Source organism: Poecilia mexicana, unplaced genomic scaffold, assembly GCF_051168715.1.
Source record: "Poecilia mexicana isolate PSO_F unplaced genomic scaffold, ASM5116871v1 scaffold_8, whole genome shotgun sequence".
Classification (NCBI taxonomy): Eukaryota; Metazoa; Chordata; class Actinopteri; order Cyprinodontiformes; family Poeciliidae; genus Poecilia; species Poecilia mexicana.
In genome coordinates, this window is record NW_028263377.1 from 7,970,859 (window position 1) to 7,995,718 (window position 24,860).

A 24,860-nucleotide genomic window follows, 5' to 3' on the forward strand; every position below is an offset into this window, starting at 1 on the left:
CCTGTGTGAGTGCCAGCATAGAGCCCTCGTGTATTTAACTCCCCTTGAAATGGAGATTGCAACAATTAAATCCAAAAATTGCTGTAAAAAATTAATTTGACACTGAAACGAAGTCTCAGCTTCCAGCAGAACAGTAACCAAAAACATCCCGCCAAAGTTACAATGAAAGTGGTTTAGATGCGAGCATTTTAAAGTGTCGAAATGGCCCTGTTAAATCCAGACTAAATCCAATTGGCAACCTGTAGTAACTGATGTTAAGAAGTGCTCTTCACCCAAACTGAAAGAGCAAAGATATAAAACAAAATTCGGTCTGAATGTGCAAAGCTGGTTGAAAAGTTGATGTGGTAGCAGTAAAGAAATGCACGTTATGCTTTTCAGATTTTTATTTTAAAAAGACTTTTGAACTCCATGCATCATTTTCCTTTGCCACATAAAACTGTACACAAAGCAGAAAAAGAAAATTATTGACGCACTCAAAATCATTTACTGAATTTTAAAATAATAAAAATACTTACAGTTTTATACTATTAGTATGACAGGAACTCTCAACCAGAAACAAGCACAAGAAAGTTGAATAAAAAGATTATTATTGAAATTATCTAACCAAACAAGAACACAATCAACACACACAATATGAAAACTAACATCTGTGGTATTTGAAAATGAACACTTTATTACAACAGTGAAATGAGTACCAGTTGAAATCAGCTTCTTCTCACACATGAACATCCACTGCTTTCTAGAAGTAAAAACTATTCAAATGCTTATGAAAATTCAGTGCTTCTGTTTCATTTCAAGCCACACACTACTGAAAACATCAGTAAATAAGATTACTTTTTTTTTCTTCCAGCACTGTCAAAGGTAGAAATGCACCAACTCAATTTGTGACTTTTTTAAAAAAATTTTTTTTAAAATAAAGCCACTGTACTCAAGCGCTTTTGGTTTCAGTATAAATCCCACTCCTCGGTGTGTAAGTTGTTTCAGACTAAAGAAAAATTAAAGTTAAATATTTTCAGCATTAGTAACATGTTCAAAATTCTGTCAAAAAAAAGGTTTAAGTAAAAATTGTACTTTTTACAACACGTCTTACAGGAGAGCAGGCCATTACCTGCAAATCAAATTTTCTTTTTTTTTAGGTTTAAATTTCCCTGTATTATCAACAATGCTGGATTTAGCAATGGTGGAAGCCTTTTGGATACCTCAGAGTTAAGAAAAGTATGTATTCTATTTTTATTGCTAGCAGCGCTATTTGCTAATATAGGTTGCGAAAGCTGGTTTATTCCACCAACTGTGTAATTATTTCATCATATACAACAGCAGGTGTGATGTCACCTTTACTACTACTAATAAAAATAATGTAACTGTGTTTGGTTCCAATGGAAGGAGCAGAGGCACAGCTTTTTAACATCTGATTAAGATAAATGGTGTGTAAAACAGGGAAGTGGATTTCAGGACCGCAGTCGAGATTTTCTGTTTTCCTTTTTTTATCTTTACAATGAAATGTTGGATTTTTTCATCCGTATGAAATATAAGGCTACACTATATCCCACTGCATCACAATGGCCAGTCACATGAAGATGATCTAATTTACAAGCATTGCACTCTAGATTAAGCCCCAGTTTATTTGTTCCAGTAGACTTCATACGACTTTCTCTCTGAATAACTGGCCTCTTCAGTGCTGGTACCAGATCTCACTTTCTCCTTCACCACCTTCACTACCAAACCACCAGCCAGAGCAATACCTGCTGCCGCTTTCCCGATCTCAGCCACTGCGTTTAAGATCCGAGTAGTTGCTGCCACAGTAACCCAGTGGCCCGACGCAGGGCCCACTACCTCACACACGGCTGTGGAGCACTGAAGAGCTCCTGCAGCTGAGCCTCCTGCAGAGGCCACCGCCGTTTCTGCTCCGCCGAGGGCCGCCACTCCCTCCACAGCTGCACCCAAAACGGCTCCAGCTCCCATGGCACACCCCACTCCAGCTGCCACTCCCACAGCAGAGGCTCCCATCACGCTCACCTGGCCCAGGGCGTCTAAAACGCCCTCCTGGGAACTCGTGGCCTCGCCGCCAGCGACAATTCCCACTGAGCCGCCCAAGACCCCTCCTGTCGCCGCCCCAAGAGCCACTGCTGTTTTTCCAGAGGCAGCCGCCACTATGGCCCCAACCGCTTTCCCAACACTGGTACCTCCAGCTACAGACATCCCTGCCAACTGTCCCGCGGCAAAACCAACGGAGTTCCCTACGAGAGAGGCCCCCGCTGCTGCCGCCAGAGGTGCAGCTGCGCCAAACATGGCCCCCACTGCCATGCCTGTCGCCCCGGCAGCCACCAGGATCTTCACCCTGTCCAGCACTTTAGCAGACAGAGCGGCTTCCCTCCTCAGGCGGCTCAAGGATGAATGGATAGCCTGTCTCCTCCTGCCCACCCTGCCCACTCCCTGATGCCTGCCTCTGACCCGGTCTCTGAGGAGTCGGAAGGGGTTGTTCCTGCTTTCCTCCGTCCATCTCTCAACACTAAAATCCTTATCACCTCCATCTGACTCCAACTCAGACTTCCTTCGTTTTGCGACTTTGCTACTGTTCGATCCCTGCGATTCCTCTTCCCCCTCTGCTTGCCCTCGCTCCCTCAACATCCTGTTCTGCTCCTCTGTGATGGCAGCCTCTGTCTCTAGAAACACTGCATTGGTATAAAACCCTCCGTTGTTCTGCTTCACCATTTCATCCACCTTCCTCACCAGCTCTCTAACCTGTTCCGAGTTATTTGGCTCTCTGTTGTTGAGTACATGGTATCTACCCCCACACCTCTCAATCAAAGCTTTAAGTCCATCAGGTGCCGTCTCTCGGAGGTACTTTTCGATCCCAACCCCGTCCAGATCGTCCCCCCTAGTAAACAGAACTACAGTGTGGTTGGAGACTGCGTCGGCTCCAAATATGTCACCCAACTGGCACACCGCCTGGTTCTCATCGTCTGTGTAGCGTCCGACTGGGACCACGAGGAGGAACGCGTGAGGACCGGGAGCTGACAGAGACACACATTTGGCTATCTCTGCGTGGGTCTGCTCCACACTCTGGTGAGTGTCACCAAACCCTGGCATATCAACCACCGTTATCTTCCTCTTCCTCCTCTGCAGGACAGCGCTGCCTTCCTGGTCTGCGTCCTCTTCTTCTGCCATTGAAGCAACGCCCAGCTCGCAGAACTGGGTGATGGAGCTGGCACTGGCCTGCGACAGGAACTGCCTGCGGCCCAGGATAGTGTTTCCAGACGCACTTTTTCCGGACCCGGTCTTTCCTACAAGGACTAGTCGGAGCTCTTCTCCCCAGGTACCTTCAACGTCCTCCTCCATTTCACCAGTCTCTCTGTTGTCGTTGTCAGGTGGGAATACTGTAACAGGAAGGGTAATTTCACTACATTACTATTGATTAACATTACTCATTTAACAACAACTGCTTTAGGTAGAATTTGGACAGCAATGAAGAATACATCTCCATCTCTCAACCTTAAAGATTTTAGCTGGTGATGAGAATTAGCCTATTTTCAGTTTGATTAGCCTCAACCGGTTAACGGAAACTCAAAAAGCCTTTGTTTTTTTGATCACTGAACATACAAGACACTAAGTCATGATAACAACCACACTCTTCAGTGTGAAGACTGTTACTGAATGAACACTGTACTGATATGCAAAAACATGTCTGTGGTTCATTCTGGCTGCAAGGCAGTGAGAGAGAGCAAGACTTCAGCAGATAACAGTAAGAATGAACATATTACAGCAGTGTTGTTGCTCTGTTTATACTCTATGTATATTCTGGAAAAATATGTAAAATCACACATATAACATCCAAAGACTATCACACATTTGGTACCTGAAACTATACTTTATCTAAAATTAAAACATACCTAAAAAGAGAAAAAAATCAAGTTGGTGATTAACATTAGTCCAGCAGCTTGAGAACCTAAACATTAATAAAAAAATTAATAACCCTATAACTACAGAGCAATAGCTCCCATTGAACAGTTGACAGATGTTAAGAGCTGTAAAATTACAAACAGTTAAAAAGCACAACATTATAATAGTAAAAAACGTGTATAAAATATGAAACCCTGAATATAATCAAATATATCTAAAATACAGAGCTGAACTAAATACAAACCAGAGAGCAAGAGAAAAAGCTGTTACTGGTTGCTATGGTAACCACCAACTGTTCAGAGCAACATAACATAACCAACACAGCAAATATAAGTTATTTTCAGGAGAAAATATTTTTTTGACTAACCAAATTGAATTTAAAGTATAAATAAACAAATTTTAACAAGTTTCACATCTATAATGTTAAATTAACACCCTGTTATACATGCCGGCCACTTAAACCACTGAAGACGGTTTAAAATGTTTTCAAAGTTGCTTTGCATTGAGTGTTTTCTCACGTAGTGGGGTGATGGTGCCATTGATCCAAATACAAATAATTAATGACTGGTCACAGCTTAAAGGCTGGAAATAAATATCTTAATTGCTGATTTTATTTCCCCTCAGATGATGGTTTTTAAAATAATCTATTAATTGGCTATGAATGGCATCAGCAGAGTAAAAGCTTTATAAAAACATAAGATGGAAAGTCAGCACACTGTTGAAAAGCTGAGTCAGGTCACATTTATTACTTACTACCTTTTCTTTAATAACTTATTACTTCATATTGTCATTTTGATTAGGTAGACCCATTTAGTGTATCTATTGTTTTTTGTCAGATTGTGATGAGCTTTAAGATTTGATCATCAGTAACAAAAACATGAATTTAATAATCTTATAGTCGTAATAGCGTTGGTAGTAAATCTTATACTTATGTCTGTCAGGCATAAGATCCAACCTCAACTGACAGATTTATTGTTAATTTTTCTTTAATTTTTGCATTCTGAATCAAGAAATGTAGTTTCTTGATAATAAACCAATGATTAAATTAATATTACATTTTTTTTGCATATTTTAATTATTAAAATTAATCATAATAATTTAATCATTACTATTAAATTAATAACATTAATTTAAGCGTTGGTTTACTAGTGTTTTGTTTTGGAGAGCAGCTAATCCAGGAACTTCATTTTACTTGGTGCTGTAAAACCAAGTAACAGCACCAAACAGCATCTTACTGGAGATAGCCTTCCCTATCTCCAGTAAGACTGGAGATAGGGAAGGCTGTAGGTTAGTGCTAAGATGGCATCCACTGTCCTTATTAATGCATACTATTGCATGCAATGTTTTTACTCTTAAAATAGGCAGTTATAAATCCTTTTTACTGAGTGAAGGGTGTCTGAAAATATCTTACACTATAGAAACAAGCTGGTTTACTAAATTAGCCTTGATTTATTGCTCTAGTTAAGTAACATTCAATGCTGGAAGGATTTCTCTGGTATCCGTGCAACTTTTTCAGGCGCAAAGTTTGCTTCCAACTCGGGCCGGGCCTGGATTAAATTTAGAAGTTTCTAACCTGATTAAGACGTAGCAATACCGGCCCTGGATTTGTAAACATGTTCATCTCGCTACGATGTCGATGGCCTGGTAAACATGGCGAAAATCAGCTTCTACTTCAGTTTTAGCAGTGTTGTTTGTAAACAGTGACATGTTCCTGGCGCTTCAGGAACTTTCTGCACAGAAATGCAGAGAAGCGTCATGTAAAACCTTCAGCGCAGATTTAGCTAACACAATAATAAAAAAAGCACAACGTCACGAATCAGAAAGCATTAATCACGTTTAACCGAAAGAGGAATAATTTATCACCGGATCAGATTATCTGCGTGCTACTGTTAGCATGTTGCTAACACAGAAGGCTATCATCTTACCTCGCTCCATGTTACAGCGGAAACATTTCCCAGGCTAACAGCAGTGTTATTTCCTCCTGTAGTTTATTATTTGGCTTCAGACCTTTAAGGGAATCCTGTCAGAGGTCAGCCCGAGTCTGAAACACCAACATTTGGACTTTGTTCGCTTCAGAAAGCCGTTAGCTGTCTGCCCTCTGTTGGCTGATTTCTGAAATCTGACACAATACAAGCCCGTCGACTTCTCCATCAGAACATATCAGAATCACTTTATTTCATATGTCTTAACAAAATGGCTTGTTGGTCTTGCAGCAATGATATCGTTTCTCTGAATATACATATAACTTTTTATAACAGTCGCTCTACTACTTTAAAAATTACACCAATCTTCAGTTTCATAGATATAAAGCATTAAATTATGGACAACTCTCAGGTAAGATAACAAGAAACATGTTGAACAGAGACAAGGTGAAGACCCACAATTTATATTCTGATGAAACAGAAAGAAAGAAATGTTAATAATCTTTCAACCACAAACAAATGCAAGGTAAAAAAAAAAGAATGCAAATGGAGGCAATCCCCTTCAAAATAATAAAAACATCATAAAGGTTTTTTTTCCCCCAGGCAAACAAAATAAGAGCCGTCCCCACAACTTTAAGCAGCAATTACAGGGAGATTTTTCATTTTTTACAAAAAACAACCCCCAAAAAACAAACAAAAAAAAACGTACCCCTCAAAATGACAAAGTAGTTGAGCTCATCTCTCACTACAAAACAGGCCAAGGTTAAACAAGGTCAAATTTATAAATGTTTAAATAATGACACATATTTAAAGCATATGGGATTTTACACACATTAGATTTGGACCAGACAATACATTAGGGGTTTGTAAAGTTCTGAAGTAAACTTTTTAAATGAATAATATGCCAAAGTTCAGTTACCGTATAACCCAATACAGCGCAGGAAACTGGAAAATCTGTTGGCTCCCCTGGTAAAGACGTGTATATTGCTTTAAATGTATATTTTTCAACGCAGCAGTGTGGTCCAGCACTAAGAAAATGTTGCTAAATTGTATTATTTAGTTTGTAATTCTTTAACAAAATCAGTAGAGGACAAATATTGATGCTTGTAGCGATCTCTTTAAAACAAGAACGCAAAAAGAATTTCTTATACTTTGATTTTTTTTAAATTGATCAATTTCAATTAACTGTTTTCAATTGTTTGGGAGTAAACAAGAAAAAGCCTTTTTAGGTTCTAACATCACAAGTGTAAGCACGCTCGGACTTTAACTGGAAACTGAGTTTGGGATTTTCAGCGACAAACACTCAAAGGAGGTTTAAGCATGAATTAGGGTTTTTCCAAAAGATGCATTTCCACATCTTTACCAGGCGTGCCAATAAATCCGTCCGCCTCTGTAGGTTTGACTTTCCGTTGTTTTCCTAGAATCCTCCCGGAGTACAAAGTTAGATTCTCCAATTAGACATCGGCGCCGATGTCGAGCCTCGATCAGAACCTGACTAACCTCTGAAAAAACGCGTTATCGTGTCGCAGCGACGGCTCCTCCGTTCTTTCCGTCGGAGCGCCTTCACTTCTGTATGGTACAATGGACGGCAGCTGTTGTTCCCTTCACCGTCGTCGCAGTCTGCATGTCGGGCCACTCCATGTGGACCCCTGTGTTCGCTCCTCCAGATCCTGTTCTCTGGCTCCTCGCCACCGCCGAGGGGTGACGCTATAGCTCGGAGCGAGAGCGGGAGATGCGGGGGCCTTTCCGGATTTCTTTCCTCTTCTCCTCCTTCCTCCTCCTCTTCTCCTCCTCCCTCAGGATCTTCTGGAAAGCTTCGGCCGTGTGAAGAACCTGGAGCGGACGAGACGGGGGGTCCGTGTTGGTGTGAAAGGTGTTTTATTTTTAAGAAATGTTGCGCAAAGACAGATCGTCACAGGAGGATCGAGTCAGACTGATTTCATCCATGTAATGAAGTTACAATTTTAATGGCTTCAAAAACAATTTTCACAAGAATTCAATGCAACAAAAAAAAAAAAAGAACACAAATTGTTCCAATTAGGAAAAAAAGAAGAAACTAACAGTCAAAGTTTTGAAAATTAAATATTTTTTATATACATTTCTTTACTCCTACTGACAATGTTTTCATGAAAATCTCTCTGGTGCAGCGCTAGCTTAATGCTAGCGTGATTACTCTGTTTTTGATTTGACTTTTTGATAATTTGGCTCTTTTTTTTTCCTTCCTTAAACTCAACATAAAATGTTTTAGTAAGTGCTTCAAATGACTGAATGAAGCAGTTCATTCAGTCCCGCTTCCAATCTGAACATCATCAAAAAGTTACAAAAAGTTGCAGAATTTTTAGGGTCAACCAAGATTCATCATCTGAATAAAATGATCTGGGAGGCCAAAAATACAGATAAAAAATAATTTTAAAAATAAATAAGCACACCCCTACAAACAAACATTGTTGTAATAAAAAGGAAAGACATATTTATATTGACAATAGATGTTAGTTTATCACAGAATCGGGAGCAAACCAAAAAAAAGATGAATGTAGGGCAAAATATCTGCATCATACTCACGTCGTCTCTCTCTGTGCGGTATGGATTTATAAAATCTGGGGATTTCTCCGTGATTCCCAGCTCCTGTGACATCTGAGAGATGAACAGAAAAGACGCGGTGATGCAGGAGAATCGGGAGATGAAACACTTCTTCCTTTGAAGAGACTAAATGTGGGATTACTGTTGCGCCACTGCGGCGTTGAACTCGTACTTTTAGGGAGCAAAGTGCCACTTTGACCGAATTAATCTACTCTGTAATCCTCTCGGTAGATTATTAAAATTGCTGGGTAATCCTCAAAGAGTTGACTTAATTAACATAAAAACAGAGGGGCACCGTTTCATCAGCGGCGCTCGACTCTGCTTCAAAGCCCAGTCTTATGCACATCATGGAAACAAATCAAAAGTTAATCCCGTTTTTTATTTTTTTTTAGCGACAAAAAGGTGCGCTTCATTTCAAAATGTCCCCCCGGAAACATCTAACAAGTAAACTAGATTGCATTTAAAATGAAAGCGAAGCAAAAACAAGGACAAGTTTCCAGAAAGTTAGCAGATTCTGACAAGAGTCCTACTGACAGATACAGTCTGTGACAGAAGGGGCCGTGTGTGTGTGTGTGTGTGTGTGTGTGTGTGTGTGTGTGTGTGTGTGTGGTCTTACGAGTGTGAGGACATGCTGGTGGGCTCCTCCTGTGAAAACTCCGGTCTGGTTGCAGAAATTCAGCCCCCAGCGCAGCAGCCCTCCCCAGTCGGCGTTGCGGTCGTAGTAGTGGTGGACGATGCGTGGGAAGCGCAGCGCCACGTCGCCGAAAAACGCCGTGTTCTCCACCACATGGGAGTAAGCTGTGAGAGGAAGAAACCGAGGTTTCTACACGCGCATCATGAAAGAAAACACGCTGACACAACGTGGGATGTTAAGCCGCAGCATAAAAACGTAGGCAGAAGGCAGAAGTAGTTTGTTTTTTTTCTTTGGCGAGAAAAAAAAAGAAAAAAAAAAAGGCAAGTCAGACCTTCTTTGATCTTATCATCCAGAGGGAAGGGGTCATCGGGCTGCATGTTAGCCGCCACTAGGATTTGTCTGGAGTCCTCCAACACCTTCAGATTAAAGAGAAGAGCTTAAGATCAGAGTCAACTCAGACACTCTGCAGTTTTATCAACATTACACAACCTTCAGCGTACTGCATTGGGATTTTACGTGACAATTCAACACAAGGTAGAGTACAACCGTTGAGGGGAATGAAAAGAGAATCATTTTCAAGACATTCCGGTAGTTAAAATCTGAAAAGTGCGGCGCACCTAATGGATAACTGCTAATCGTGCAGTCCAAGCAAAACAACATGTCCAAAACATGCAGCAATGAAGGCGAATGCTGCGATAAGCGTATGATTTATTTTAAATAACGGCAATAACAATTAACTCTGTCACCACAACACCTCAAATACATGGTAAAAAGAAAGTGGTGGAAGCATCATGCTTTTGTGTAGCAGTGAATGGGAAGCCTATCAGAGTCGGTGAGAGAAAGGGTTCATCATCCAGCTGGAGAACAACCCTGAACCTAGTCAGAGCTGCAGCTTTTAAGTTGTTAGAAAGGCCCAGTCAAAGTTCAGACCTAAATTCAATTGGGATGGATTGAAAATCCTTGAACAGAGATGCTCTCTATTCAATCCCACTGAGATCGAGATGTTTTGTAATAAAAAGAATGGGCAACAATTTATTGGTAAAAAAAAAAAGACCTACGGATCATATTTGCTAAAATAGGTGGTTGTACAAAAGGAGCTAAAGACAGACTTATCAGAGTTTTAAACAATATAAAACTGGAGTCTCCTATAATTTCCACGTCACAGATGCTCTGCACACACAGTGCCGCTTTGATCTAATGCTAATTCTCCCCCATCTGTATTTCTACGTGATACTTTCTATCCACTGACTGGCATCAGCGAAGCACTCCATCACGCCAACATGGAGTGGTGTGAAAGTGCTGACAATGTTTTTCCTGCCACCGAAGGTTGCCTGCGCCTGGTGTCCTTGTGCGGATGCATAGATAACTGTCTGCTGGGAGGAGGAGGAGGAGGAGGAGGAAGTAGACTTGTAAATCAAAGCTCCCGGAGTGAAATCGAGCTGCAAGGACTCTGGACTACCATTCAAATGAAAACATTGTGTGGAAAGTGTTTGTATTATCCAAACAAAAAAAACAAAAAAAACAAAAACAAAACAAGAACGCATGACATCTGAACTCTGAACATCTGACACGGGAGGAAAACACAAGACGTCCCACCTTGAAAAGCCCCTTGAGCATGATGTCTATGATCTTGTACTGCTGGTTGATGTCGTTCAGCTCCACGAGGTTCTTCAGGGCGTTCAGCTGATCTTTCCTCTTCGTCTCAAACAGCCGCTTGTCTGACAGGAGGAGGTCAGGGAGAATCAGAAGCAGCACGGATCCCCCTCACCTGCCCTGCACACCGATCAGAAGGATACAGATCTCCAAGTTGGAGTCGTGTCGCGGTCTCTGCGTGTCGGGGTCTGCCGAGCCGAGGGCGACAGCGACGGCCAGGGCCAGGATCACGGCGCTCACGCTCCACATGGTCACCAGGGGGCAGCAGAGGCACTCCTGCGGAAGAGAAAGAGCTGTTGAACAACACAGCCACACAGCCACGATCCTCAAGAGGCTGCATCTCTCACTTCAGAGGTCGTTTCGGTACTTTTAGCACGCAGGCCTCACCTGACGTCACATGACCAGCGAATCCAGTTCAAACCACAGGACAGGAATCTGCCTGAGCCGCGTCCTTGGATGTTTTTCCTCTGTAACTGAAATGACTTTTCTCGCTCCTTCGTCTAAAGTAGCAACTTTAAAACTCTCCGTTACCAGAGGCAGCCGGGAAAAAGACTCAGTCTGGCTTCAGTCTCACTTTTCTTACACACTGAGGTGTACTACACTCGTCATTATTTACCAAACACAGATCAAGCTAAAATAGAAAAGCAATGTGTGGAAAAACTATGGAACTGCCATCTGTACGACGTTGTTTTGTTAATTGTATGAGGAAATTAATTAAAGCGTTGACTGCTGGTTTGATGTTCTCACGTTTATCTCCAGACAACTTTGATATGGAGTTAATTAATCATCACCCCTCCACCACTGTGCTTGGAAACTTTGTTTTTCATGAAACATTGAACATCTCTACTTTGGCTTCATCTCTCCTCTGCTTATAACTAATTCAGTTGCAAAAAGAAATTGCGCTGCCGTATTCTTTTGAGAGAAAAAAAGGCTTTTGTCCTGGTAAATTATCCAAACAAGCAGCGTTTTTTGAGTTTTCTGGCTGATCACCAATCTTTGAAAAGCCTGACCTGCCGATTCTGATTTTGGAGCATACCTGTTGTTTTTATCTGAAAAGAAGCTAAAGCTAAATTCGCTACGTTGGTGACGGTGGGGTAAGAATTGTTAACCACGCATATAAAGATGTGGGCGGGTTTGCCTCACAGTAGAGCAAAAAGAAACAGCGGCTGATTTTCAGACCTTTATGGAGGTTGGTGGATAAGATTGTTTTTTTTTATCCAAGCTTTGGTCAAAAATGAGGAACATTGGACAAATGTTCAGCCTTATTCTTTTTTCAGACTGAAAACTGAAAAGTTCTCAAGGCCTTTGCATCTCCAGGGTCTTTTGCAGTGTCTCTGAGCTCTGCAGTCTGAACAGGGTGTGAATGTGCTGGAAAATCCACTGCCGGGAGGCTGGCGACCGCCTAAAATGTTTCCCACTGGTGAATGACTGTTGTTGCTGTAGCATGAAGGACTTTGGGTTGGTTAGAAATGGCCTTGTGACTCTTGCCAGATTGAAAATTGTTTCCTTAAATTACTTGCTGATGTCTTTTAGTATTTCCACCTGTTCCAGAACAGCAAGAGCTTCTTACAGAGGTGGCAACAAATCTGTGATGACCAAAAGAAAAAGTGCGTCAATAAACTTTCCCTTCTAAATCCAGTGAAAACAAACAGGACGCAATTCATTTTTCACACAACGTTCCTCGGTTTTGTTTAAAAATTGATGACTATCTGGAATCTGCTGTGGATTTTTTAATATACATGTGATTAGATTTAGGTTGATGACATGGAAAAGCATTAGAATGGAAATATTAAGCTTTTTTGTTCTTTTTAAACTAGAACTAAAACTAAAAGAACGGACATCAACTCTGTTGTCTCGGTAGGTAAAACATTAACAGGCTACCACAACCCATCGGTCATTCATTTCATCATCTCTCATGTTCTGGACCCTCCAAACATTGGTTTACATGCTGGGAACGCCACTGAAATGAAAGATGATCTGATATCTCATTCCTTTTCCCAAAGGAGTCGGCCGTCTCCCTGGCTCCTCTGATACTTATAAAACATGCAATGGAGAGACACACAGGGGATATCTGGTCAATATGGAGCAGCAGAGGGTAGCCGGCGTTCGTAAACGGGGCCCCTTATGCTCCTTTTAAGACGCATCTGATGTCTGGCACTCGCTTAATCCCCAGAGGAACTTTTACAATCCCTGCACCGGACTCCTCCTCGGCTCAAGCCCCACTGACAACACGGGGTCTATATAACACTTTCATTGGTCTGCAACTCCTATTTTCCTTTCCTCCTCTGGAGCTTTTGAAAAACATATGAAAGTGACAGATAAAAACGAGGAGGAGCGCTAAAAATAGAAACTAATAAATGGAAACCTCCCGAAGCCCATTTTTAGATACCATTAGCAGAAAACTGGAGGAGGACTGAACAATGCTTGATGAAAAACTACAGGATGTAATTCACATAACGCATGCATAATTTAGCAAGGGCTCCATCTCCGAGGACGGAGGGAGGGCTCGGAAAGGTTGAGCGGACGGGAGGCGGGCCGGGACATGAGAGGTAAAGACGGGGGCTCCTCCGGGAAAACAACAGCTTTCCTGGTGAATATTTCATCCTCCTCTAAGACACGGAGAGCAGAGCAAGAGCAACACGGATCAGTGGAAGAAGATAATGAGCAAGTGGGACTTGATTTCTGCTCTAACTGAGTTAATCTCTACAAGCTCGGGTGCCTGTTCTCCAATCTGAAGCACGAGGAAGTAAGCAAATGTCTCGGGGTGTGAATGTTAATTCAGACTTTGCCATTCCCCTTGAGTCTCACTCGAGTCCTATGAGGAAAAAGTCACACTTTCCGTCTTCGGAGAGCTGATAACACAGACAAACAGTAATCATTTCCTCCCCTAAAGCTGCCTTCTGTTAAACAGGAGGCTCCTGACACATCCTGACAGCTGCTTGGCAGCTGCTCAAACGCTCCAACTCTGAAGAAGGTCTGGAGATTTCATTTCTAGAGATGAGTGTGAGAATTTCATCTTTTAGCAGCCGTTTCTGCGTTCCGCGGAAATCTCTGCGGTCATTCGAGTGTCTCATCCGAAGATGAAAGAGCAGGAGAAGGTTTTATTTCGCAGTCAGCAGAAACAAGAGTTCCCGAAGAAAGCTGAGTGAAGACAATTGCTCATTTAGGGACTATTATTTGGACAGCCTCCAAGCTTTTTGAGAAAAGCTCCTCTAAATGACCTAAAGTGCTGAGAGGAGGCTTCAATATTTCAGCTCGACAGCAGAGGACGGCGCCCTCCGACCAAAACCAGCATGGTTACTGGCAGTCAGGAAATCCTGCATGATTCCTGCACACCGTCAATTATTAACTTCCAAACATTTTACTAAAATTTCAGACCATTAAAAATAAAAATGTTTAATGTCATATGTTGCATTATTTTATAGTGATAGGGTTTAGTATGAGGATAAAAAAACAAAACACATTGTATACAAAACATCAGGGTTTTATAAGCCTGGCGGGCCACCAGGCTTTACTTGTTCCCCACCAGGCTTAGCATTGCTTATTTAAGTTTTTTTTTTAAGACTTTATAGTTGGTGTTCAGATATTAATCTCCCAATATTTAAATAGCACATAGTTATCAATTGATATTTTCAAATTTCCTGACAACTTTAAATATTTTTAACTCAAAACACGGTGGGCTGCTGGATGAATGACTGTCTCAGCGCCCCAACCACCAGGCTTAGCAAGTTTTCTGTGGAAAACCTTGAAACATATTTCACCTCCTAACCTACAGCCTCTCATAAGAGATCCAACTTTGTAAGAATTTGCGGATTGGTTGGTTTTCAATCAAGAATTTTAAACTCTAAGAATAAGCATTTTATTTTTATGACATTTTTGAGATACTTTTTTTTATCCCATTACATTGAGATCAGGATCTCTTAAGTTTGATCAATTTCATTATCTTAAGATCACAAACCGTTTGTTGTGTTAACAGTTCAATTAGGTCATTTTCTCAAAGCGAGGTCTTTAGCTTTATATTCATTACATTTTTATCATATTACCTCAATTTAACCAATATCTTGGTTCCAAATATAATTTTACTATTGTATTAGTTTGATACAAAAATGTGAGATTTCTTTTTGTTACCATAATGGTTTCATTCTCATGGTGATTATTTCTCATTATTTCAAGATAACATGAAGACAGTTATATAATGATAATATTTTCACTAGGTCATAATCTATCAAATGTCATATTTGCAATATCTCATGTTTACCGTTTTTTACTGAGACAAGAGTTAAAGATAACTTTGCTGTGGCATAAATCGGATGAATTGATTTTCCAAAAATACAATCTCTCTTTGCTTATTTCTAAATCTTATCATGTTGTGATTAAAGTTTCATGTCATTTTCTTAAGGCAGCAAGGACTCAAGGTCATTTAGTCATAATTAATTTCAATATTTCATCTTGATTTAGAGTAATATATTGAACCATTTGATGCAAATGTAGTGGTAACAGTTTGGTTCATTCATTATCGTGAGATAATGAACTAATGAACTATATTTGGTTCATTATATCACTGAACTATATGGAGAACATGGTTGATTAAAGATCTCCAGTTAATTTTCTAATAATGAAGGTTTGATTAGGTTATTAGAAAAAAATACAGCAGGAAGTAAAGGATCATATGTTTATAAACTCTATAATATTTCAAAAATTTCTCTATTACACTTTGAGAAGTGTTTGGAAAAACAAACTTTTTGTAATTTTCCATTTTATATCAAAACCAGACTTTGAAAACATAAAAACAAGTTTCATTCTTCTTCACATACTTTGAATTTGTGCAGAAATCCTGGTAATGTGCATCCAACGGCTCCCAGCCTATCAGTGCGAGAACAAAGTGCTGAGACTAAGTAGTGTAAGCAGGACATTAACACCAGATCAATCATTTCTAATGTGGCACGGGCCGCACAGAAACCGAGTATAAACGCAGCCATTAGCTGTTAGCAGGAAACTCTAATTACACAGGATGATAGATTTCCTGATGACTTGGATGTTGTAAAACTATCGGTGGGGGTTATTGGATCTACCCAGACCAATATCACAAAGGTTGTGACACATCACACACTGTGCCTCTTGAAAATGATGATTGGTTTCTACACCTCTCGCTCCATAAATGTGTCCTGCGTGATTCGCATTTCATTCTTCAGGGTTTAAAACAGAAGCAAACTGTACAGCATGGCGGATGTTCGCTGGGTCCAATCCAGGTTGTCTAACACATTCCTGTATGGAGTCCAGGATTCGATGGGTTTTCCTGATGTTCAAGCATCCAGGTGGGCTTGTTTCAGATTTGCTCTGAAGTTGGCAAGGTGTCCCGGCGATGTGGAGGCCTAAAGATGGCAGAGAGCTCGCCAAAGTCATGTAAGCCCACATAAATCTCCTTCCCTGGCTGCAGATTTCCTTCTCTGCCAAACAACAGCCTCCTGGGGCTGAGAGACTCAAGTTTGGGTTTCGTGTGTGGGAGACTCAAGAGTCCTGCTTTGTCAATTAGGCATAACCAGCCTGCAAAAATGCGCTTCTACTCTGCGGAAACAACGCATGCAACAATATCCAACACACGGCTACGCTCTGATGCACTCTGCCACATCACCGGAGACTGGGGGGGAACGCTCCAGCATCTATCTCATGAGGCACGCTGACCCTTGAGGTGAATGGAGAAGCAAGACGCACATCAGACAGACAGCTGGATGTGCAGCAGGAGGAGATGCTGCTGCTCCCCCTCAGGCTGCACGCCTGCTGAGGGAGGCATAAGGTTCAAGGACTGACACTTCATCTTTTTCTCTCTCTCTCCATCACAGCCAAGACGCCTCATCTCTTGTCATCAATCATGCAAATCCACGGACATGCGTAATGATGATGTCTGAATAAACAGTGTCACGCGGACCATTAATTAGATTGCTTAATTGATTACACGGTCCCCCTTTCTGACCCAACTATAGGGGCAAATATTCATTAGTTTCGATCTTAACAAAAATACAACAACAACAAAAAACCCCTGCGATTACAGGGATACATATTCAAACAAGACTTTATGAAGGATTTAAGCGGCTTTTCGAAGCAACATTATCTAAGCAGACGAAGAAGGGATCAGGCTCCGGACGTTACAGCCACGCAGCCCGAGGTCCACTCACCGTGTTGTAGCGAGGCACAGCCAGCGCCGAGGAAAGGCAGCGATTAGCGGGCAGCGTTTTGCTCCACGGCAGCGCAGTTTAATCTCTTCAGATCCCCCGCACAAAGCGTCAAAAAGGAGTCCGGGGAGCCGCCGCGGAAGACGGGACATGCGGTTCGCCCGACTCGATCCTCAGGTGACAGGAGCGGAGGCGGTTCATTTACATGCGGCTCTCGACGCTCCACTCCACCAGCGCCACGATCGCACCGGCTGGCTTGACTTGGACGAATGACAGCGGCCGGGCTGGCGGGCGGGCGCTGAACGCGGAGGAGGAGGAGGAGGCGGTTTCCACACGGCGGGTTTACACAGACGCACCGATAGAGACTCGTACTTTCCTTATGCCATGTTGATGTCTCAATTAGTCAAGTAAATAAAAATAAAAGTAAAATAAAATAAAAGATACAAAAATAAGAGGTAAATATTTAAAGACGGGACCAACAAAAAAAAAATCCAGAGATAGTTAAAGTAAATATAAAACCGGTTTGGGAAAACTGTAGCACAACAGGGTTGGGTTCTGGCTGTTACACGTAGAAAGTATTGCCGCGTTGCTAAAGTAGGCGAACTTTGTTCTGCTTTATCATATTACAGTTCGCTAAATTTTTCAGGGATTTTAAATTATTATTTTTTTCGACATGTAAAAATCTGAAAAGTGCGGTGTGTACTTCTATTCGGTTTTCTTAAATATTTATTTAAAAAAACCTGTTCCAATGAACTTATTAAATTCAGATGTTTTGTGAATGCATCTTGTTAGAGAACATTAGAGAACAAATATACAGGTCAGGAATAATCTATATTCTTCACACTAAATCCCAAAGTGATCCAAATCTGATTTTTTTTTTCTTTTGCCCTTATGCCCTAATCTTATCTGATCTTTTCATGACGATCTCAACAAAACAAATCAGATTTTGACAAATGCGACCCAGGGCACTTAAACATGTGGTCCTAAATCTTACATGCATCGGATCTTTTCAAACATGGCCAGGTTGCATTGATTCGACCTGTACGCCATTGATACTGTCAAACGTCACTGTTCTTTGTACTGGTATGTGGAAGAGGGAGGAAAAACAACAATAGTAGCGATGATAATGAGGCTTAAATTTTTATTGCGCTAGCCCAGATTGGACAACAACTTAAAAATCGCAAGATATGCTTCATCATAAGTATCCATGTTTACTTTCGTAAACACGGAGCAGCCTTTTGGTTGATAAATGAAGTGACAACTTAAGTTTGTTCATCCAGTCCCATCAAGTGGACGATAAATCTACAACAGGCAGAATAATTGTAAGGACTTGGGATGAGATTTTGGTGTGTGAATCTTTAAAGTGAGTAAATAAAAAAAATATGTTGTGAGGCCAGCACACACTTTCTGAATATGATCTTAATCGCAGCCTTAGTCTTTATTATGCAACAGCTGGATCAAAGGCAAAGCAGACGGTTGTTACATAAATGTGCTTGTTTTAATTTTTAACTGTTTATGTTACTAGGGGCAACATTTTATTTATACTTGCTTAAAGATTAAAAAAAACAAAAAAACAAAAACAAAAACACTTTTCCACTGAGCCAGGCTTCAGGCGGTTTCAGAGTTGATTTCACCTGCGTTAGTAAACAGCATAAAGCAGGCGCAGTGCGTCAAGGGGGCAAAGCTAGAATATTGGTACCCTGAACGCATCGTTCTAAAGGTGAGAAACCTTTAGAACGATGGTTTCTCACCATCGTTCTAATGGTGATGTGGGGAATCATGATTCCCCACATCATGATGTGATGTGGGGAATCACATCATGATTCCCCACATCATGGGGAATCATGATGTGTGATTCCCACATCATGATTCCCCATCATGATGTGGGAATGCTGCTCTTCAGCAGGAATGGGGAAATTGGTAAGAGTCGATGAGGAGATGGACGGAGCTGATTAGAAGTCGGAAAAGCCTTCGGACTGGGAAAGAGTTTCAGTTTTCAGCTCAAAGTTCAGACCCAAATCCAATTGAGAAGAAAGATTTGAAAAGTCTATTTTCACAAATAAATCTCAATCAAAGAATATGGAGTTTCATTTTGCTTACAAAGAAGCAGAGGCAGATATCATTTTAGTCTCTAGATGTGTGAAGTTGGTAGAGACATGTCCCAAAAACGTGCAGATGTAATCCCATCAAAAAGGCAACCACCACATGTTGCCACCAGGGGGCTGAATCTGAACAAACGCTTCTTAGAGGAAAAAAAGAAAACTGTGAATCAGTTTCCCTCTGTTTCACATAAAATCCCAATAAAATACATAGAAGGTTACAGTTGTAACTAAGGATGGGATTATTATTTTATTGCTTATCATTATTAAAGAAAAAGAATATAATAGAAACTGTGGTTTATTGTTATAAACTAGTGTTTGCAAAACTTTATTACTTTTGCTAAACTTTTAATGCCACATTATTTTTGATAAATGTTTTGCTCCGTATTATGCTTCCCTAGATGCGACACAAAATGTGTAAAAGTTTGAGGAATTAATACTTTTGCATTCATTAATTTTAGTGCATAACAGTAAAAGTTTCTCAATACCTCCGTGAGGCACTGAAGATGTAAAGTTTAAAAACAATAAAGACTTTTTGCAGTCAGTCCTAAACGGTGGTTTATTTGTCTTCTAAAAACACCCAAACAACAATCCACCAACAGTAAACACAACAAATGTTGCAGAAAAATGTCACCAAGGACGTTTTTGTTCTACAATGACATTTCTTGCTCTCTCAGGAGCGACGCCAACATCTGCTCCTTTTTGGCAGCGAAGGCCTTCCTCTCTGCACAATCAATGTCAGATCGTTTTTTTTTTTTTCTTTTCTCCCTTCAACAAAAACCTTCATCGTAATCTGCTGAGCGGCTGTTAGAAAAACGAGGTACGGTGAGGAACACAGATAGAAAAAAGAAAGAAAGAGATTTAGAAATGAAAAAAACAACAAAAACCACAGAAAATCAGGGTGTTTTCAGAGAGAACTCAGACATACAGAGGGACACGTCTCCGACGTTTCTGACAGGACGAGTTAAGGGTCAATAAAGCCAAGGGTGAAGACCTGGATGTGAATAATTTAGCAGCAAACACTTTAAACAAGAAACAACTTTCTCCAAAACGAACCCACAATTACTTACTTAAGTAGATATTCTGTCACAGATCATAGAGTTCAACTTATTGTGAATCATTTGCTTTCTTTTATCGCAGGTCAGATTTCTGTAGCACAGCAGCAAAAAGAATCATGAGATTAAAATCCATATTAGAAAGTCTGTAGAGATGCAGCTAAAAAAAGTTCAATATTTCTTGTCCCTCATTTCAGGAAGTGAAACTCATATTACAGGCTTATCGCACAAAGTCAAATATTTCCAGCCTTCATTTTTTTATTTGTAAATTTAGATAATTACAGCCTACAGATACTCAAAAGCCAAAATTCAATGTCTCAGAAAATTGTGGAAAAGTAAAAAAACTACTCCTCAAAAGCTGCTGTCCTTCAGATTTTAGATGAATTTCTCTTCCAACACCTGAATGGCTGTTACCAGACGTTTCAAATCTGTATAATACGAGTTTTACTTTCTGAAAATATTGATGTTTTTCATGACATTCTCATTTTTTGAGCTGTAGCTGTCTCAGAATAATAGTCAAAAAAAATAAATAAATAAACATCCTACCTGTGATTGTATGTGTTAGAAAAAGTGCTGGACGACATGATTATGATCAAAAATTCAACAAACATTAAAGAAACTTCTAGAAAAATCAACTAAATGGAAATGTTTAGACATAAACTGCAGTATAACTGGTATTTATGCTTTTAATTCAACTCAAAAAATACTTTATTGATCCCAAAGGGAAATGAAATGTTGTAACTCATATTTTACAGAAATAATCAGGGTCTCGTCTAGGAGTTTTGCAGGTTGTGTGTAAGGAAGCGTTTACCACCTACTGGATTATCTGACTGTGTTTGATGTGAACGAGTTCGATTCACTTCAGGCTATGGATACAAAACGCTGGACACGCTGCAGCTCTCAGCAGATGTCTGTGGTCCGAGCGACTCCAGCAGTTTTCTGACTCTCAGCTTGTGATCCTCCGCAGGAAGTGGAACGCTGCTCTGGACCTAAAAGAACGATAAGATCTTAAGTTTGGAGCCAAGTGAGACCAGCGACTTTAAGAGATCCTCTTTAACTCGGAGGAAAGTTGAACTGAGCTCAGAGGGGGACAACGACACAGCCGGAGCTACGATGGTCAGAGCATGGTAATGTGCTAGAATGGCCCAGTCAAAGTTCACTTGAAAATTGATTCATATTTTTGTACTTCAAAATGACCACATATTCTTTTCTTTCACTATTGTCCACTACTTGGTGTCGGTTTGTTGCTGTAGCCTGACATGATGTGGAAATGTTTGTCTTCAAATCAGACAAAATTGGTGTCAAATGTTTGTGCATCAACATTTTTGTTTGTGCCGCTATAATTTTAAAGATATTAAGAAATGTTTCCAGAGGTCATGAAAGGTCAACCAGCCTTTCATGACTGGTTGACCCCCACCTTCTTCAAATCAGATACAATTGGTGTCAATCAACTCGACTACATTTGTGCAGCAAATTTTTTTGTTTGTGCTGCTTTGGCTTTGAAGATATTAATGAAAGTTTAAAGTCAAAAAGTCGACCAGCTCCACACTTTTACAAAATCAAAATTACCTTTAAACATTTAGTAATACTTTCAAAGCCAAAGCAGCACAAACAATTTTTTTGCAGCACAAACCGGCACAAAAGTAGTCGAGTTGATTGACACCAAATTATTAGATGTGAAGAACGTAGGGGGCGCTGGTTGACCTTTCATGACCTGTAGAAGCATTTCTTAATGTCTTTAAAATGATAGCGCCACAAACAGAAAAATTTGCAGCACAAACATTTGACACAAATTTTGTCTGATTTGAGGAAAGTGATGGGCCAACTTCTCTCAGGTTTTCTACCTCCCAACATGGAGCTGATTTAACAAACTGCTTTGTTAAATCAGCTCCATTGTGTTTTTGTACTAGTTGGTGAAATCAGAACTGAGGCTTTTGAACATCACTTAGAATAACAGACCGCCTTCCCATAGCGTCTGCTCTCATTAAATATTGAACCTTTCATAAAACAAAAACTGATTACATAAAAATCACTGAAACACTCCTTATATAACGGCTCTTTTTGTCCGACTCTAAAAGACGGTGATTAGATGAAAAACGATTTTTTAAAACACGTTCTGGGTTTTTAATCTGGTCAGATGTTCAAAAGCAAGGAAGAAAAAGAAAGGAAGGTTAAAGCTGCATCATGTCATTTTGAATGTGAAACAGATGGAGGAAGAAAAAGCAAGGAGGTGAAAAAAATCACCAAATGTATCCAACAAATGAGACAAATAGAGACTTGAGTGAAAATCTTTCAAGTGCCATCACTTTGATGAAGCCAAAGACGAGGCGTTTGACCAGTCAAAGTGGCCCATTAGTTATACAGAAACACACACCGACTACGAGGTCCTGTAGTCTTCCAGTGAAGACTGGTAAACAACGCAGAGTTAAACTGGTAAATGTCCTGCAAGCACGCAGACACACAGGTGACTGATATGCCATCATTTGGTTCCACATCCATCATTAGTGAACACGTTGTACCGTGAAGCTTAATGTGCATCAGTTTTAACTAATGGAGACGGGAGCGGAAAACATAAAACAAGCTGTGAGGGAAGAATCTGATCAATCCGAGCTTTTGGAAACACACACATTTATTTAAAGGAACAGTACGCAAAGGCGCAGACAGACTGACGCATTTGCATGCAGTCACATAGTTCAGGATTCACTGGGGCACTGGGAGTTGCTCCAGTGAATGTGCCATCATGCCGTCATTCTGTCACTCTTGTACTCGGAGCTCTTTACTGAATACCAAATGCAGTTCTGGTCATTTCTGATTCAGACTCAATCTATTCGACCTGACGCCGCTGTAAAGCTGACGAGGATGACAACGAGGATGCTGTTTAGGTGGCACGTTTTTAGCGAGGATGATCTGAGTGACGTTCGTGTCAGAACTGGGATCACAACAGAGCAGAGAAACTCTAATAACAGAGGAAAATGACACAGTTAAAATGTTTGTGTCTACCAAAAATGAGAGATTCTCTGATACGATGCTAATATCTGTATCGGTACCGATAGTGAAAAAAATTCAGTTTAATTCCATGCTCTGTGCTCTCAGCGAAGTCAGGCTTTATTGTTTATTTTACATTATATCTAGATATCCTAATTGCTCTTTCTGAACCGTTTAAAAGAAGGGTTGTTGCAGTTTATTTTTTACATGTTTGACCAAGTTAGTCAACCTGTTGTCTGAGTTTCTTTATTATTTATTTGACATTGGCTGTTATACTCCTATCTGAACTGACTGAACAAATCAAAGTTGTGTTGTTTTTACATGTTTGACCAAACTTATGAAGCTAATGGTGCAGAGTTATCATATACATTTGTACAACCAACCAGCACATTTATGTCTGTATTATTATTTTTTTTTAAAAGAAACGTTTTAAGTCATTCCAGCTCTATTTTTCTATTTCGGAGCTCATAAATCTACATCAGTATCATAAGTTGAAAAAGTGGATTGGTGCATCCCTAATTTATTTACATTTATCCAGATTGAAATCATAAAGCGTGAGGCATTTATGTCAACTAAAGATGCACTGAAAAAATTAGCTAGTGACCAGAATAATGTACTTCTTGTGCATCTTCTTTTGCTTGCAGTGAACTGTGCACAAAGACCCAAACAAAGCCTCTGACTGATTTCATACAGGAAGAAAAAGAAAAATGTAATTTATTCCTTTGCAAATGTGCTCATTTTCCAGTTTAATGGCACACATCTCTATGGCAATACGGATGCCTGCTGTGGACATAAACCGCATCATTATTTTTAATAAATGTAATCATACTTCAGAAGACTCTTTTCAACATCATTTGGTTTTTTGACATGTTTGTATCATTATTGACAGAGTTATTCCAAAAAGCTGATTGCCTGCGACACGCTGCTCAGGTAATTACCGCCCCATTGTGATAACTCAGTTTTGCAATTAGATTGCACGAACATTAACCCGGAATCACTGCCCTCAGATTAGTTTTGATCTTTCCATAAATCTGCACTCATAAATTATACGTGAAACACCCCGAGGCAATAAATTGCATATTTCTGCTGGCCGACGACGTGTTGCTGCTTCGAGGGGATCCTGAAGCATCCTGTCAGAATCCTCACAATGTTTGTGCACACGGCTCACCTGTGCAAGAAGCGACCTTAGCGCCCGTGCCGCCTCGTGGTTGAGCTCCTTTATCCCACTCCTCTCCACAGTATCAATCACATGGAGCAGGTCCGGCTCCCACAGGACCGCTGTGCTGCCGTACTGCAACAACTGCAAACAAGGCACACAATCAGAAAACCCCTCAGAAAAATAGAAATGCACAACTCTTCCGTAGGAACAGCGAGAGAGTGAGGGATTGAAACACACAGACAATCATATGTTAGTTAATATTTCAGTGAATGTACATTAGGGTGGGATTTAAAAGTAGTGGTTATCTTGTCTTGCAAATATTACAATAGAAAGTGGATTAAATGAGGCTCTTGTTCCTTTTGCTACAGCACAAAGTCCTTTGAAACTGGTCATGGTTCCATGCAGCAGACTGAATGTGACACTAATTAACACCATAAGGATTAAAGGACCTAAACAATCCTGGTAGCTGCCATTTTTGCACCGTGTTGCAAACTATTTATTCAAGATGGTAACCATAAAAACGGTGAGTTATCTTAGCTACTAAGCCTGTTGGGTCCGAAAGCATGTGTTACACCAAGCAGTAAAAATAGCCTTTTCTTTTGTTGCATAAGCCATTTTGAGTCTATTCTGTAAGATTAGCTAATATCACTCATGTTAACTGGAATGACAAATATGGACTTCTTCTTTTGCACTTTGATCACTC

The 24,860-nt window shown here is 40.5% G+C and overlaps 3 protein-coding genes across 5 annotated transcripts in view; all 3 read right to left on the reverse strand.

Moving 5' to 3' along the window:
* Nucleotides 1–365: 365 nt before the first annotated feature.
* LOC106915488 (uncharacterized) lies at nt 366–6,005 on the reverse strand. The gene is made up of 2 exons (XM_014983110.2): nt 5,826–6,005; nt 366–3,377 (listed from the first exon to the last, which is right to left on the reverse strand). Exons 1-2 carry the CDS (start codon nt 5,833–5,835, stop codon nt 1,621–1,623), a joined length of 1,767 nt encoding a protein of 588 aa, XP_014838596.2. The 5' UTR covers nt 5,836–6,005; the 3' UTR covers nt 366–1,620.
* Nucleotides 6,006–6,043: 38 nt separating this feature from the next.
* Nucleotides 6,044–17,512, reverse strand: ccdc134 (coiled-coil domain containing 134). Its single transcript, XM_014983112.2, has 7 exons — nt 16,863–17,512; nt 10,833–10,965; nt 10,633–10,754; nt 9,368–9,452; nt 9,019–9,200; nt 8,385–8,456; nt 6,044–7,655 (listed from the first exon to the last, which is right to left on the reverse strand). Exons 2-7 carry the CDS (start codon nt 10,936–10,938, stop codon nt 7,530–7,532), a joined length of 693 nt encoding a protein of 230 aa, XP_014838598.1. The 5' UTR covers nt 10,939–10,965; nt 16,863–17,512; the 3' UTR covers nt 6,044–7,529.
* Nucleotides 17,513–19,490: 1,978 nt separating this feature from the next.
* mei1 (meiotic double-stranded break formation protein 1) overlaps nt 19,491–24,860 on the reverse strand; it is a 61,382-nt gene continuing 56,012 nt past the window's right edge. For all 3 annotated transcript variants that reach the window (XM_014983108.2, XM_088008154.1, XM_014983107.2), the window contains 3 exons: nt 24,167–24,298; nt 20,890–21,002; nt 19,491–19,909 (listed from right to left, as the gene is read on the reverse strand). In XM_014983108.2, the coding sequence (XP_014838594.2) occupies nt 19,855–19,909; nt 20,890–21,002; nt 24,167–24,298 (300 nt within the window). In that variant the 3' untranslated portion in view covers nt 19,491–19,854. The remainder of the gene's footprint in view (nt 19,910–20,889; nt 21,003–24,166; nt 24,299–24,860) is intronic.

What these genes read in the sequence shown, in the direction of transcription:
- ccdc134 (XM_014983112.2), bottom strand. Translation starts at nt 10,938, where the DNA reads ATGTGGAGCGTGAGCGCCGTGATCCTGGCCCTGGCCGTCGCTGTCGCC. An exon ending in TGCTCAAGGGGCTTTTCAAG is followed by an intron (nt 9,453 to 10,632) that starts GTGGGACGTCTT and finishes TTTAATCTGAAG; the next exon opens with GTGTTGGAGGACTCCAGACA. An exon ending in GGATGATAAGATCAAAGAAG is followed by an intron (nt 9,201 to 9,367) that starts GTCTGACTTGCC and finishes TTCCTCTCACAG; the next exon opens with CTTACTCCCATGTGGTGGAG.